Genomic DNA, 15,754 nt, shown 5'->3' on the forward strand with positions numbered 1-15,754 from the left:
AAAAATTGGGTCCAGCTGGCATGGCTCAGTGGTTGAATGTTGACCTATGACCCAGGTGGTCACAGTTTGATTCCCAGTCAGGGCACATGACCAGGTTGTGGGCTCCATCCCCAGTGGGGGGTGTGCAGGAGGCAGCTAATCAATGATTCTCTCTCATCATTGATGTTTCTCTCTCTCTCTCTCTCTCTCTCTCTCTCTCTCTCTCCCCCTCTCCCTGCCTCTCTGAAATCAATAAAAAATATTAAAAAAAAATTTTTTGGAATGAAAGACCTTGACCAACATAATTTCATAGCTATGTACAAATAATTATATCTGTAGAACAAATGCTTAGATGAGAGAAGTCATGCATGCCCTTTCCACTATTCTGCGGTGCCTCAGGATTCTAAGAAATAATTCACAGCCACACTCACAATGATTTACATTTCAAATACTTTATTTAAAAATTTTACCTACTCAAATTATGCTTTCCATTTTAATAAAAGTTTAGAAATAATTTTTCAGAATACGCTCAATACCAAAACAGTGTGAGAGATGGTTTTATGTCAGAGAAAAATGACCTCAAAGCCAGTGGCACAAATACTGTCGTGGTCCTCACTCCCCATTCAGAAGGTGTCTGCTTCCGAGGACTCCGAGTCCCCCTGGATGCTCAGGGATGAAGGGCAGTCCTCCAGGTTCGCCGAGGGTAGCGTCACAGACATCTTGGTGGGTGACGTCTTACTAGTGAAGGGTGGTCCTGCTTTACCTCCTGTAAAGAGGAGAAACTCGTTCAGCTAAACAGATGCATCCTGAGTATTTTTTTTTTAAAATATATTTTATTGATTTTTCACAGAGAGGAAGGGAGAGAGATAGAGAGCTAGAAACATCGATGAGAGAGAAACATCGACCAGCTGCCTCCTGCACATCTCCCACCGGAGATGTGCCCGCAACCCAGGTACATGCCCTTGACCGGAATCGAACCCGGGACCCTTCAGTCCGCAGGCCGACGCTCCATCCACCGAGCCAAACCGGTTTCGGCGCATCCTGAGTATTATGTGCTTTAAACTTTCCAAATAATACAGGGGATCAAAACAAGGATTGCATATGAGGTAATTTCTTCTCTCCAGGTGCTCAAAACTTGTCACAGATATAACAATGTACCAAGTATATGATATGAATGCTTATGTGCCTCCGACCCCCAATCCATATGTTGAAATCCTACAGCCTGGTGTGAAGGTATTAGGAGGAGGTGAGGCCTTTGGCAGGGGTATAGGTCATGAGGGTAGAGCCCTGATAGAGAGGCCCGAGAGAGCTTCCTGGCCCCTTCCACCATCTGAGACCAGAGAGAAGGTGCTGGCTATGAACCAGGAAGGGGTGCCTTCCAGCCTCCAGAACTGTGAGAAATCAATGTCGGTTGTTTAGAAGTTACCCAGCCTGTAATATTTTCTTTTTTAAAAATATATTTTATTGATGTTTTACAGAGAGGAAGGGAGAGGGATAGAAAGTCAGAAACATCGATCAGCTGCCTCCTGCACATCTCCCACTGGGGATGTGCCCGCAACCAAGGTACATGCATGCCCTTGACAGGAATCGAACCTGGGACCCTTCAGTCCACAAGCCGACGCTCTATCCGCTGAGCCAAACCGGTTAGGGCTAGCGCTAGCCTATAATATTTTCTATTGCAGCCTGAATGGACTGAGATAGCAATACAAGGGCCAAAGGTTGTGTACAGATGAGAAATGCTACAGGTATCATAGCAAGCGAGTAAAGGAGGCTGTTTGGGATGAAGAAATCATTAACAAACACCAGAGCTGACTATATATGCATATCTATCCGTGAATACCCTAATTCATCCCTCTAAGTTTAAAGTATATTGACTAAGAACATACAGAATGCCAACTCAGTATTATTTAAGAACACAAAATCCTCATTTCAAATTTCATGCATTTACCATATATGCATAAGAATAGTAAACATCTTAAGAACAAAGTATCTTAAACAATGTTAAAGACATCTCTGAGTAAAGAGTCATAGTGCTTTTTCTAAAACTCCTTTATATTTTTAAAATAGTTTCCACAGTAATAAAGTGAAAATTTTTATAGGGATAGATAGTTCAGTAGATTTCAGTGGTGACTCAATCACAGCTGTCCAAGATAATCAGAATGCTTGTAAAAGCATATTCCTTTCATATCAGGAAGTCTAACAAATTCTATTTTAATATTACATCATTCCTTTTTGTTACTGGTATCAGGTATGTGGGGGTTTTTTTCATAAAAGAAGAAGGAGAAATTAGATTTGGCATCATTATAGCAACATCACAAACTGTACCACCATAGTATAATCCTTTAAGAAAGCAATTCTTATATCAATTTAAATAGAATAAATATTTTAAATAGGAAGGAAACTTTTAAAAATTTAGCTCTGTCAGAATACAATAAAAACATTAAGAAACAATTAAGAACTGCTCTGAAAAATATCTATGGGACATAAGCGTTATTTAAATATCCTGATATTTAAATATTCTGATATTTTGTAAAGCCTTAATGCAGAATCCACAAAATAACCAAGAGAAGTATCCCAGGTGAGAGCTCACGTCGTCAGTAAAGTAAAAGCTAACACAGGGTATAACTACTAGTATGTCTGAGAGCAAAATTAATTTTCAACCCATAAAATCAATGAAGCCCTGACTGGTTTGGCTCAGTGGATAGAGCTTCTGCCTGAGGACTGAAGGGTGCCAGGTTTGATTCTGGTCAAAGGCACATGCTCTGGTTGCGGGCTTGATCCTCAGTAGGGGGCATGCAGGAGGTGGCTGATCAATGGTTCTTTCTCATCATTGATGTTTCTCTCTCCCTCTCCCTTCCTCTCTGAAATCAATAAAAACATATTTTTAAAAAATCAATTAACTGTTACCTTTCCCTATTATTAAGAAAAACTCATTCTTTGAGTTCCACATCTTTCAAAGACTACACTGATACCAGAAATTATTATTTTCTCTGTTATCTAATTGCACAAAGCTGCTCTCTATGTACCTTCATTTTCCCTGTGCACAAAATAACTGATTAAACTGTCAACGATGTTATGAGAACTATAATTTCTTATCTTTTTGGATCTTAAAGACATTTCGAAATGCCAAAGACCACATTAAATTCAATTATTGTAACGTTATGCTATTTTTTGCAGTTACTGCCTTATATTAACACAGCGATTAAATTTTTACTAAGATCTTTTCCCCATCATTTCACCTCATCCTAATAGTAATTCTGAAAGACAAAATGACAAGGCAACTGAGGCACAGAGCTGGCTTTTCCGAAAGCATACACTCACTAAGTAAAAATCGATAGAAGCGGACTGTGTGCAGAGCCAAGATGGTGCTCAGAGGATGCACAGGTGAAAAAGAAATCAGCCTCATCTCCAAAGAGCTCAAAACTTAGTAGTGGAGATAAACATGTACAGGAATCCTTAGCTTAAATTAGGTGAAAGCAGCAGTTGAGCTGGGACTTACAAGATGTAGAAGACAACGAAGGAAAAGAGACCAACAAAATAAAGTCAAGATAAAGTTAGTATGTTAACGGAACTCTGAGTATTCTGATATCAAACTCTTGGCTGGATATGAGGAATGATGAGATAGAAGGCTGTGAAGGAAGGTCAGGGTCAAATTCTGCAAACAATGATGAGTCACAATAGACTTTGAACATAGGAGTAATTATGAGCAAATATATTTTAGAAAAGGGACTTCTAAGAGTTGTGTGGAAAACAGGAGAAAGGAATCTCTGGAGACAGTCCATGCAAGAACTGATGATCCGTGGAGTGGAAATAGATTCAGGATACCTAGAGGAAGGCTCAGCACTTTATAAAGAATTGAATATGGCTCTGAAATGACTGAATGAGTAGTAATAAGAACACAAACAAGCTTGAGGCTATGGTGACATAGAGAGGTGGGGAAATACTGGGGTCAGTTACATACTTGGTGAGTCTGAATGCCTGCAAAATGTGTGAGCAGACTTTTCTAGGCAACTCTTAGTCAAAATTATAAGGCAGTTTTAGAGATATAAAAATAACAAAATAGCAACCACCTAACCAGATATAAGAGTTAGAACAATGAGAACAGTGATCTCCTAGGAAAGGAAAATAGACTGAGAAGAGAAATGGTGACAAAAATATAGGGAAGGGCAACAATAGTAAATAAGGAGAAAATAAAGGAAAACAAAAGCAAAGTGTCTGAGGGAAGGAGAAAGGATCCAAGAGTGAAGGGTCACACGAAGTAAGAGATGGTTTTCAGAGAAGCGTCTGGTATAAATCATCTAACTCAGTGGTTCCCAAACTTATTTGGCCTACCGCCCCCTTTCCAGAAAAAATATTACTCAGCCCCTGGAAATTAATTTTTTTAAAAATTTTAATAGCAGTTACTCATTGCCCCCAAATGCACCTGTGGCCATCACCGCCCCCCTGGATCGCTGCAGCGCCTACCAGGGGGCGGTAGCGCCCACTTTGGGAATCACTGATCTAACTCATAATTAGTAGAGCTAAGGCCACAACTCACTTTTCTTTGCTTTATACCAAATACCGTCATTACCCACAGAAGAAACTACTACTGCTAAAAGTTGTTGAGGGAAATTCCATTTAAGGGTGATATGGAATGGCAGAGGCAGCTGAGGAGGGGAGCAGTGATGAAGTTCCAAGCACAAGTCCCTTTATGACAGGTCAAGGGCAAGTCTAGGGTCCAAATGATGTCTACTGACCAGACACATGGGAATGGTCCCATGCAGACGGTTGGTGTGAAGCTTCTGGGTAGCAAGGAATAAAGAGTGGGTTGAGCCCTAGCTGGTTTGGCTCAGTGGATGGAGCATCAGCCCACAGACTGAAGGGTCCCAGGTTCGATTCCAGTCAAGGGCACGTGCCTTGGTTGCAGGTTCCAGGGCGCTGACTGGGATGTGTGCAGGAGGCAACCAATCGATGTGCCTCTCTCACATCGATGTTTCTCTCTGCCTCTCCCTCTCCCTTTCACTGTCTCTAAAAGTCAATGGAAAAAATATCCTCAAGTGAGGATTAACAACAACAAAAGAAAATCACTTAAAAAATATAGAGAGTGGGTTGAGTGGGGGGCAGGAGAGAGCATGGATTCCGGAATAGGACAGAGCTGGGCAGCTGGACTTATCCATCGATTTACTCAGCAAATATCAACTGAGCACGTACTATGTGCCAGGCACTGGAAATTTCATCCGTGAACAAGACAAAGGCTCCAATCTCACTGGCATCATATTCCAGTCCGGTGTAGGAGCAAATGAGAAACAAGTACGGAAATAAACATAATGTCAGGAGATGATAAGTGCTATAAAAAAAAATAGGTAAGGGGTAAGAGCAATTGTGAGTGACAAGAGACTTTGGGAAAGTTAATAACTTCCCTAAACCCTAGTTTCCCATCTATAAAATAAAGACAGCTACCTACCTCGGAGGGTTTTGTGAACATTACATGGAATAAGGCATAGAAAGTGTTCTGTATGGTGCTGGCACAGGGAAAGCACTCAGAATAGATTCGCTCTTTATATGAGCTTTTATGTAACTGGAAAGGAACTATCCCAAGAGGCAATGACCCTCAGGGTGGGCCACAAAAGGTAGTGGTTTCAGAAAGGGTAAGACTGTTTCAAGGAAATGCACCAAGCAAACCCCCACAGCTCTAGAAGGCCTCCAAGTAATTGTGCTACTTTTAACTCTAGTAATTGTTTAAAACAACCAATTATGTGAATAAAATGCACTATTTTATCTAAAATTATTTCACAATATACATTTTGGGAAAACTTTATGAAGTATTAATCTCCATAAGCTAAAACAGTCACAGTTTTAAGAACTTTAAAAGAGAAATTTTTAAACTGAGAACATTTTTTTTAGAGCATCATTTTCATTCCTGTTAACAGGCAAGAGAGTAACATTCCTATCCAGTTATGGTCCTTTACAGTTTAAAAAAAATTTTTTAAAGAAAAGACAAACTATCTTAACAAATCATCAGTAGAACAAACATAAATTTTCTACCTATAGTAAATAGTCTGATGCTTTTGAATTTGACTTCAAAAATTTCCAGTCATGTCATTACTCTATGATGTAATTGTTTCAACAGCTGTTTTCAGATTTTTGTTTTTAAAGAGACCATTTCTTGATTCAATGGGGTTGCAGTATGTCTTTAACCTGGCATGCATTTAAGCTGGGATGCCACTGAGGGAGACCATGAGCTTGAAGCTTCCTAAGATGTATTTTAATATACTTTGTAGACATTTGGAATTTGAAGTTCAAATCTTTTTGGCTTTACAAATAATTAAAATTTATTAAGAAATTTTATGCTTTCTGTTCTTTGATACTGGATTTATAAGACTAAGGAACAAAAAAGCTAAAACTAATTTATTTTAAGTAATATAAAGATTTTTTTAATTTAAGTAATATAAAGATTTTAAATGTCCATTTAAGATTTTGCCTGTATATTGTCTGTATAACTTTTAAAATATACATAACTTTTGAAAAGGTTTTTAAATTTAGATAATTCAATTTCATCAGCAGGCCTTACATTCTGACTCTAATCTTCAAACACTTGGTAACACCTATTGTTACTAGTATATCTCTGTCATTTGCTAACTTCGAGAAGTCCAAACAAAGCCTTCTCTCCTAAAACAACATTAGACAAGCAGATAACTGCATGTAGCACAAGCCACATATATGAATTTGTGGTATTCTTCTATGAGACGAGGAGTAGATAGAAGTACTTTAAATTGCTGGGTTTTGGTGTTTTCTACATGCAGATAAAGACTAGTCTGTTATAAACTGCACATTTAAAAATCAAATTGGAAAGGAAAGAAATACAATGGTCTTCTTCTTTTTTCTTTTTTTATTCCTCACCTGAGAATATGTTTATTGGTTTGAGAGAGAGGAAGGGAGAGAAAAACATTGATTTGAGAAACACTGATCGGTTGCCTTCTGTGTGTACCTCGACTGGGACCAAACCTGAAACCTAGGTATGTGCCCTGACCAGCAATCGAACCTGCAACCATTTAATCTAAGTACTTAACCTTAATGAGGACCTTAACCCATATTTCATGGAAGGACAACCAGGGATCTGTGAATACCCTGAAACAGTATGCAAATTATTTTCATGTAAGTACAATTGAGGAGGGAGACAGATGGGCATAGCTATTGATGTCTTCAAGGGGTCCGTAGCCCTACATACTTAAGAATCATTGACTCAAAGGATACCACAGCTCCATGAGTTGTTTTCCCAACAGTAATGGTAAAAGAACTCTCCTGTTAATTGTGGATGCTTTGTTTTCCAAAGGCAGCTCTAGTATAGCACTTACCAACTGCACTGTAATTAGTTATGTACCTGTCACTTCCACAGGAAAGTATACTCCTTAAGAGCATGGATTGGGACCTGCAGTCACTGCCTTCTGAGTGACCGGTACAGCAGGTACACAGTAAGTACCTGTGACCTTCTCATCTCGTATTATCATTAGTTGCTGTGGGTCTGCTGTTCCTGTTAAATGTGGGCTACACGAGGTCAGCAACTGTGTCTTATTTATCTCTGCATTCTGTAAAGTTGTAGCATAATGCCAGGCCTTGCAATGATGGCCGACCCTAACTGATTGGTTTCCACCTCGAGTCTGTGGTTCCTCATGACTAACAGCTTGCTTAGATTCACGGCTGACCAGATCTGGTCTTTAGAATCAGCCCTGAGTGCCAGCAATGCAGTCACTTGCCAGCTGTCTTTGAAAATGTAACAATATGTCAGCTGTGTTTTATTGAGTTCTTGAAGTATTTTTCCTGTCCACCCTGGACGCATCTCCTCTTGCTTTAATTCCTTGTTTAAGCAGCTGCTAAACTATCCTGCTGCATTCAATTCTCCTCACATACTTAACCCAGCCCTGCAGATTTTGCAACATTATAGCTTCAGTGCTTGAGAAAAATACTGTAAGTCTTGACGGAGAAGGTGCCTGGTCATTTGATGTTTAGTATGTAATATTTTATCTGCCTCTGCTTTCCAGAATTAGTCACTATTAAACATTTCTTCCCTTGCTTTCATGTTTAAAAGTGATTTAATATGTTAGTATAGTCTCATCCCAAAATATGTTTAGACATAAATCCCATTACATTTTTTAAGTTTACTATTGCTTCTGTTTTCTGAGTTGACAAATGCTTATTTTAAAATTTATAATTTAAGATAAAATTCTTCCTATAGGAAGAATAACTGCATCGGCACCTGTAAAAACAACTCCAATTCTTTTTCCTCTAAAAAGCAATAGTTAATGTGAAAGATTCGTTTCTTCTTATGCCAGGTTCCAGCTGCTTCACTTTGTTTAAAACTGACTTCAAAGTTTAAACACTGTCCTGTCCCAACAAATAACCTCCCCCAGATGGAATTATCTCAAGTACTATCCTCAGAGCTCTGAATACCACACCTGCAGCCTTTTAATTCAACATTTTATAAACTTTCCAAAGGGAAATGATAAATTTTTTCTGTCCTCTAACTTCCGGAGAGTGGAGCTCAGTGCCTGAAGGGAGTCCTATGCCTGGGGAGTGCTATAGATATTTAGGCAAATAACAAATTGGGCTCGCTCTCTCTCTCAGGAGCCTTTCCCTTCGCCCTCTACTCCCCCCAGGTGTGTTTCCTTTGCCTTTCCCTCTCCTAAGCTCCAAGGACCCTTCTTTTGCGTCCGTAACTTGTTTCCTGAGCCTGCGCAGCCCAGCTGGCTTACTTCCACTTCCTCTGTAACTTTCTAAAGAAACTTTCTCTTATAATTTGAAAAAAAAACACTAGAATTACTATCTCTACTATGTTGATTATTATGAGAAAAAGAAATTGCAGGGAAATAAAAAAACCTGAATAGCTCCCAAGTCCAACAACTTTTAAAGTAAAAATCATCCCCGTAAGTCAGATGTAAGGTACAGATTGGGCTCAATGTGTCCGAGATCTATATCACCTGGTGAAGCTACAGCTAAAAAATTTTTTTGCATAAGAAAATCAGTTAAGCATAGAAATAATCATGATTCATTTCTATTCACTAAAAAGAACACGAACCAAATGCACTCCCCACAGTTGCTCTCATAAAACCAGGTAAACAGAAGCCTGATATAGTGGCCTTAATATAAAGAAGGAAGTTAAACAGCTGGATCTTAATGACCATCAATAAAATAATACTTTACCTAATAGATTATTATCTTTATGCATCAAAGATTAGGGGAAGGAGGAAGCAAAAGACCAGAAGAGAATTCACAATTTGTATTAAGTAGGAGAAACCCACAGGCCATTTATTCAGATATTTTTAAAGTTTTCACAGATATTTTGACTTAAGGATTTAATAATCACAAAAAGCAGCTTAGAATTTCCCTTTTCCCTAGGCCAGCCTGGGACATGCTGCCTAACACAATCTATGTGAAACAACCAATAAAGTTGTCGGGGAGCACAAAAGAGACCTACACTGTTCAACAGAAGCCAAATGTTAACATTAAAATGAAACAGGCCGGGGAAACTCTCTTTATGGTTAGAAAATTATGAAGCAGAGAAATGTTAAATAACTGGAGAGAGAAAGAAGCCTGTAGTACACATAGTCCGCTGTCAACCCATGCTCTGAAAAGCACCAATAACTGCCAATAACTACTGTTTTGAACAAATTCTTAGGGCAGAATGATTTGGAATAAAGTCATAATATGGCATAACCAGTATTTTTTTTATTTTCTCTAAGGTAAAAGTCATCTCTCAAGCTTCCTTTATTTCACAAAAATTTCAGGTGGATTTAAAAGAAGATAATTAAATGAATGTGATTTTAAGTGTTACATAGTTCATTAAACTAAGCAATATATTCTCACTGGAGACAAACAGTCCTGTTAAACTACTGTAGTTATACTATAAGCGACATCAAAATTAAATGTTTAGAAATTAAAATGCAATACAGTTCAATGAAGAAATGAAATCTTAAAAAAAACAGTTTTAGAGGAAAATATAGTTTTATAAGAGTAAGATTGTGGGCAAATAGTTTACTTATCCTATATAATAAAAGGCTAATATGCAAATTGACCAAAAGGCAGAACAGGTCACTATAATGTGCACTGACCACCAGGGGGCAGACGCTCAACGCAGGAGCTGCCACCTGGTGGTCAGTGCACTCCCACTTGGGGAGCCCCATTCTGAGCTGGCGAGCACAGTGGTGGCGGCGGAAGCCTCTCCTGCCTCCGTAGCAGCGCGAAGGGTGTCTGACTGCCAAGGGTGTCTTAGGCCTGGGAGGGTGGGGGCGGTGGGGAGAAAGCGTGCTTAAGCCATCAGTCGGACATCCCCCGAGGGCTCCCAGACTGCGAGAGGGTGCAGGCCGGGCTGAGGGACAGCCACCCCCCCTTCCCGCCCCCGCAAGTGAACGAATTTCATGCACTGGGCCTCTCATGTATTGATAATCTGCAAATAAACCCAAATGGAATATCCAACTTTGATACTGGTTTTTAAAAATCTTTAAATTCATTATAAGTGCTCATTATGATGTTACTGTGAGACACTACCTATGACCTCACTTCCCAGAATGCCTCTAAGTTTCTGAGTTGGAGAGGGACAGCCGTGCCTGCCTGGCCCTTCCGCTTATGTGAGCTACCTTTCAGATCCTGAAGGACAATCGTGGAAATGGGTATCAGGACCACCTCAGAGGCCCCTTCCACTGAAGAACCATTTATCTGTAGCAGGTAAGTAGAAGTCTTCTCTGCGGTGGTTGCCTCCAAGCCCAGAGTTCAAGCATATGTATTGTGTTATGGTAAGAAATCAGCAACATCATTCCCTTTCATACTTAACAAAACAGGCTGGAAACTAAGAAAGAGGACGTTCAGTCTATGTAAGATTCAGCTTAAAAAATTTAAGTTCCTTTTATGTACCCATCATTATTACATTAGGTGTTGTGAAGCCCAAAAGAAGGGTAGGACGTTATCTCAATTCTCTTTCATTGGAAAGACAAAATGAACACAGAGCAGAATGAGAGTAGTCAGCAAATCTTCCAACTGCTCCTGTTCCACCTAAAATATAAGAGATTTCAAAGGCTAACACCCAACTGAGCTCTCTGCCTTTTAAAATTATATCATTTCTATCTGCTCATGTTTCCACTTGTGTAACTCGAATGCTACACTGGGTAATTTTTCTTTTCCTCTTCTTGTTCTATGACTTTCTGTTTTATTCTCTTCAGAAAGGTGCTATATGTTATACCTGGATGGGTTTGCATAAGAGCGTTGTGAAGCCCTTTCTAAACCAGTGATTTTTTAACCGAGGTTTGGGGTAGAGAGAAGGGAAAGTCTGAATCACATTGGGGACTTTTCAAACTAACAAGGGCTCCCTTCTATTCTGATAGGCCTGCACTCCGGGTGTATCCCCAAAGGGAGTTGCTGCTACAGTGAAACACTCTTCTAAATTCATAAAAACCTAAATGTGAATTTTATACACTCCATTTTATTTGTAATAAAAAAAGAATGTTTCATTAAAAAAAATTTTAGCTCAAAAAAATTACAACTATTTCATTACTTCAAACCAAAACATACTTCGGTCATCTCTTTGTATCATACAAAATTACATTAGTAAAAACATCTAAATTGAAATAACATATCAAATCTGTTATTATTTTTAGATCTCCATTAAACCACTTCATAGGTTGAAGTAAAATTATTGTAATGCTGGATTTACTTAAAGGGTAGAAAAACAAATGGTTTCCCTCCATTTTACCGCTTCATTTCCCCCAAGATTCAATTCTTTGCATATAGTGGCTCAAGAAATATCCAGCAGAACGATGTTTCTGAAACCTTTATGTCAAATAGATAGACCACTCTGTGATCTTTTATAGATCAGTTTTTAGGGGAAAAACACTTCTCCTATCTATTTTATACTGTGGTACGTAAGATAAAAAATTGCAAGTAAATGATAATTGAACACTATATCAGCTGTAAGTTAGTAGCTAAGAGCACAAACTCAGAAGCTAAACTGCCTAAATGCAACTCTCAGTGCCAACACGAACTGGCTGTGAGACCTGAAATACCACCACTTTGTGCTTCAATTTACTCTTCTATTTCATAGGTTTCTGATGATCATTAACAACGATGATGTATGTAACTAACTTAGAGCTGTAACTAGAAAGTAGGCACTCAATAATGGTAGTTTTATTGTTATTTAGCCTATGATTATTTTCTAACTTTTTCCATTGACAAAAAAACAACAACAATCATTCTTGTTAGGCAATCTTTTCAAAATAATTTTGACAAGGAGACTTTTTGTTTAAAAAAGAAAAAGGAAAAAATACTGATCACATATTACAGCAGTAGAGCTAAAAGGGACTTCACAAAGTATCTTATTCTTACTAATAAAGAAATCATGATTCAGAGAGGTTACTGACAAAGAAATCAATGTCACAGATTAGTAATAGGGACTACAACCCACAGCATACAGTTCTTCCCCACCTCCTAACTTTTTCATACTCTTCTACTAGGATGTGTCTTCAGATACTGAGCCCTGTAAGAATAATCAGAAATGATCTCTAATACTTTCTTTAAAAATTATCAAGGAAGGAGATACGATGTTTAAGAGTAAAGCCTTTGCTTTCAGAGTTGGACTTGGTTTGACTCCCAGCTCTGTCATTTTTCATTAGTGCCTAGAGGCCTGGTGCACGAAATTTGTGCGGGGGGTGAGGGGGGAGTCCCTCAGCCTGGCCTACGCCCTCTCGCAGGCTAGGAGCACTTGGGAGATGTCCAACTGCTGGCTTAGACCCGCTCCCCAGAGCGGGCCTAAGCCGGCAATCAGACATCCTTAGCACTGTTGCGGAGGTGGGAGAGGCTCCCACCACCGCCGCTGAGCTCACCAGCTGTGAGCCCGGCTTCTGGCTGATCGGTGCTCCCCCTGTGAGAACACACTGACCACCAGGGGGCAACTCCTGTGTTGAGTGGGATTGGGCCAAAAACAGCTCTTCGACATCCCTCAAGGGGTCCTGGATTGTGAGAGGGAGTAGGCCAGGCCGAGGGACCCCACTGGTGCACAATCAGGGTCAGGGAAGGACACAGAAGGTTGGCTAGACGGGGAGGGACTGCGAGAGGGCTCCAGGTTGTGTCCGGTCAATCTCACTCAGTCCTGATCGGCCGGACCCCAGCAGCAAGCTAACCTACCAGTTGGAGCGTCTGACCCCTGGTGATCAGTGCATGTCATAGCGACTGGTTGACCAGTCGACTGTCTGCCCTCTGGTGGTCAATGCATGTCATAGCGAGTGGTTGAGCATCCTTAGCATATCATTAACATATTATGCTCTGATTGGCTGAATGGCCCACCCGATGACCGGACACTTAACATACTAGTATTAGGCTTTTATTATATAGGATGTGACCTTTGGCAAAATATGTAACTTCTCTGAGCCTCAGATTCTCAAGTATAAAATGAGACTATTACCTAACAAATTGGGTTGACCGAAGATCTTAGCAGAATGCATTACATTAGGAAGTATACTTAGAAGGTAGCTATTATAGTATATTACTAGGGGCCCGGTGCACAAATTCGTGCACCTTGAAAGGAACTGTGGGCCACTACACTGCGGTGGGCACAGGGGCGGGTCTCGGCCCATCCTCCATGCCCTCACCTGGCCTTTCCCACCACAGCCCCAGTCCTCTGTCTGCCAGCAGCCCCGCTCCTGCCACTGCTGCCACTCCCACACATTGACAGTACCAGCCCCACTCGCACCTACTGACAGCACAGAGCAATTGGGGCCGGCGCCAGCAGCAGGTGCAAGTGGCGGCTGCTGCCCTGATTGCCCCTCAGGGGCAGGGGGAGGTGGAGAAGCCCTCAGGGCGATATGGGCTGGCAGCCACCACTCGCACCCGCTGACGGCACCGAGCGATTGGGACCGGCACTAGGTGCTGGCAGCGGATGTGAGCAGGGCTGGCACTGGCAGCAGGTGCGAGCGCTGGGCAGGACCACAGCGTGTGGGAGCAAAGAATTTTCAGTAACTACCAGAGGCTCGCCCTGATAACAGTGACCGGCACCCTGCCTTGGTCTGGTGCCCCTACTCACCATCCTGACACAGGTGGCACCTGCCATGTTCTGCGCACATCCCCTGGTGGCCAGCGCACGTCACAGCAACCAGTTGTTTGGTTGTTCTGCCATTCAGTCTATTTGCATATTAGGGTTTTATATATATAGACTAGAGGCCCGGTACACAAAAATTTGTGCACTGGTGGGGGAGGGGGAGTGAGGGGTGTCCCTCAGCCCCACTTGTGCCCTCTCACAGTCTGGGACCCTTCGGGAGATAACCACCTCTGGCTTAGGCCTGCTCCCCGGGTGGCAGATGGCAGACCCGATCCCTTGGTGCCTGCCCCGCCTCCATGGGTCGCGCACACGGCAGGGCCAATCCGGGGGTTGGGGCGCCGCCCCGGGTTGGGTCGCACACAGGACGCCCTGGGTGGGTCGCACATGGGACGCCCGGATGGAGGCCAGGCGGGCCAATCGCTGCTGCCCCGCCCGGCCGCCCCGGGTTGGGTCACAGACGGGACACCCGGGCAGGCTGGCGGATCACTGCAACCCCGGGTCGGGTCACACACGGGACGCCTGGCAGATTGCTGCTGCACTGCCCGGCCGCCCCGGGTTGGGTCGCACACAGACGCCCACTGCCCCGGGTCACAGATAGCAGGCCTGGATGGCGGCAGGGCAGGCGGGATGGCACTGTCCCGCCCTGCCTGCAGTATGCAAATTAGCCACCATCTTTGTTCGTGGTTAATTTGCATATCGCGCTGATTAGCCAATGGGAGGTGTAGCGCAGGTACGGTCAATTACCATGTTTGTCTATTATTAGATAGGATTGTTGCTGTTGTTATAAACAACATTCACCTCTACCAAAACTGGGGGAGCATCTTGATTTCTCCTAATGGTATGAAAAAAGCTACAATGTCAATATCAGTGACTACTGTCATTTATTCTTGTAACAAGTAGCTGACTCATAATTCTGACTTGCTGGATGATGGGTTTACTGGAACGGTGAGTATTGGGCTCTGCAGGTGAGAATTAAAGTAGCAAACACAACCTACACCCTGGCCAACATGATCTGAAAACTGCTTATCAAATCTGCTGGTTCTTACACTACCTTACCCTGTTGTTCAAAACTGAAGAAACCTAATACTCATTGATATCTAAGTCAAAGGATAAGAAGAGAAAATATCTAAATATTTGATCTAGAAATTTCTAGGAAATTCAGAGTGGGTAATACGAACAAAAACAGAGTCATAAATTACCCATGAATATAATTTATCCTTTTACTTTTACCACAAAAGGCGAATGTGTCAACTTTTACTTAAATATTTCAAGACACCACAAAATAAACACAAGTGACTTTGGGTTTGGAGACAGATTGCAAGGATGGAAATGCAAAGCCACTGCAGGCAGAGCTCTCAGAGCTCTCATAGTAATACTTAAATCTGTAAATCGCTATATTATTGCTTTACAAATCCTTTATGGATTATTTCTTAAAACTGTATGGTATTATAAAGCTATTAACTGAAAAATAAGAATATAAGGACAAAGACTCTCAAACATGAATTTTTCAACTCACAGGAGATTTTAAATAGATGATGTCCAGAATTTGAAACAAAATCTAATAAGGAGAAATCTAAAATGTAGTAAGATTCAGAATAGCTGGATCTTTTATACTAATTTGAGTTCACTGACAAAAAGTAATGCTGTAAATATTAAAGTAGTTAAAATATATAAAAAGAATATTTTTAAGCAAATTAAGTTACTCATTGGCTCCCTCCA

The 15,754-nt window shown here is 41.2% G+C and overlaps 1 protein-coding gene across 8 annotated transcripts in view; it reads right to left on the reverse strand.

Moving 5' to 3' along the window:
• Positions 1 to 421: 421 nt before the first annotated feature.
• Positions 422 to 15,754, reverse strand: part of KIAA0586 (KIAA0586 ortholog) — a 98,685-nt gene continuing 83,352 nt past the window's right edge. For all 8 annotated transcript variants that reach the window (XM_070419066.1, XM_070419063.1, XM_070419068.1 and 5 more), the window contains one exon: positions 422 to 745. In XM_070419066.1, the coding sequence (XP_070275167.1) occupies positions 603 to 745 (143 nt within the window). In that variant the 3' untranslated portion in view covers positions 422 to 602. The remainder of the gene's footprint in view (positions 746 to 15,754) is intronic.

Source organism: Myotis yumanensis, unplaced genomic scaffold (genome assembly GCF_028538775.1).
Source record: "Myotis yumanensis isolate MYYU_CA2020_CCGP unplaced genomic scaffold, mMyoYum1.0.hap1 SCAF_1, whole genome shotgun sequence".
In the NCBI taxonomy this organism is placed as follows: domain Eukaryota; kingdom Metazoa; phylum Chordata; class Mammalia; order Chiroptera; family Vespertilionidae; genus Myotis; species Myotis yumanensis.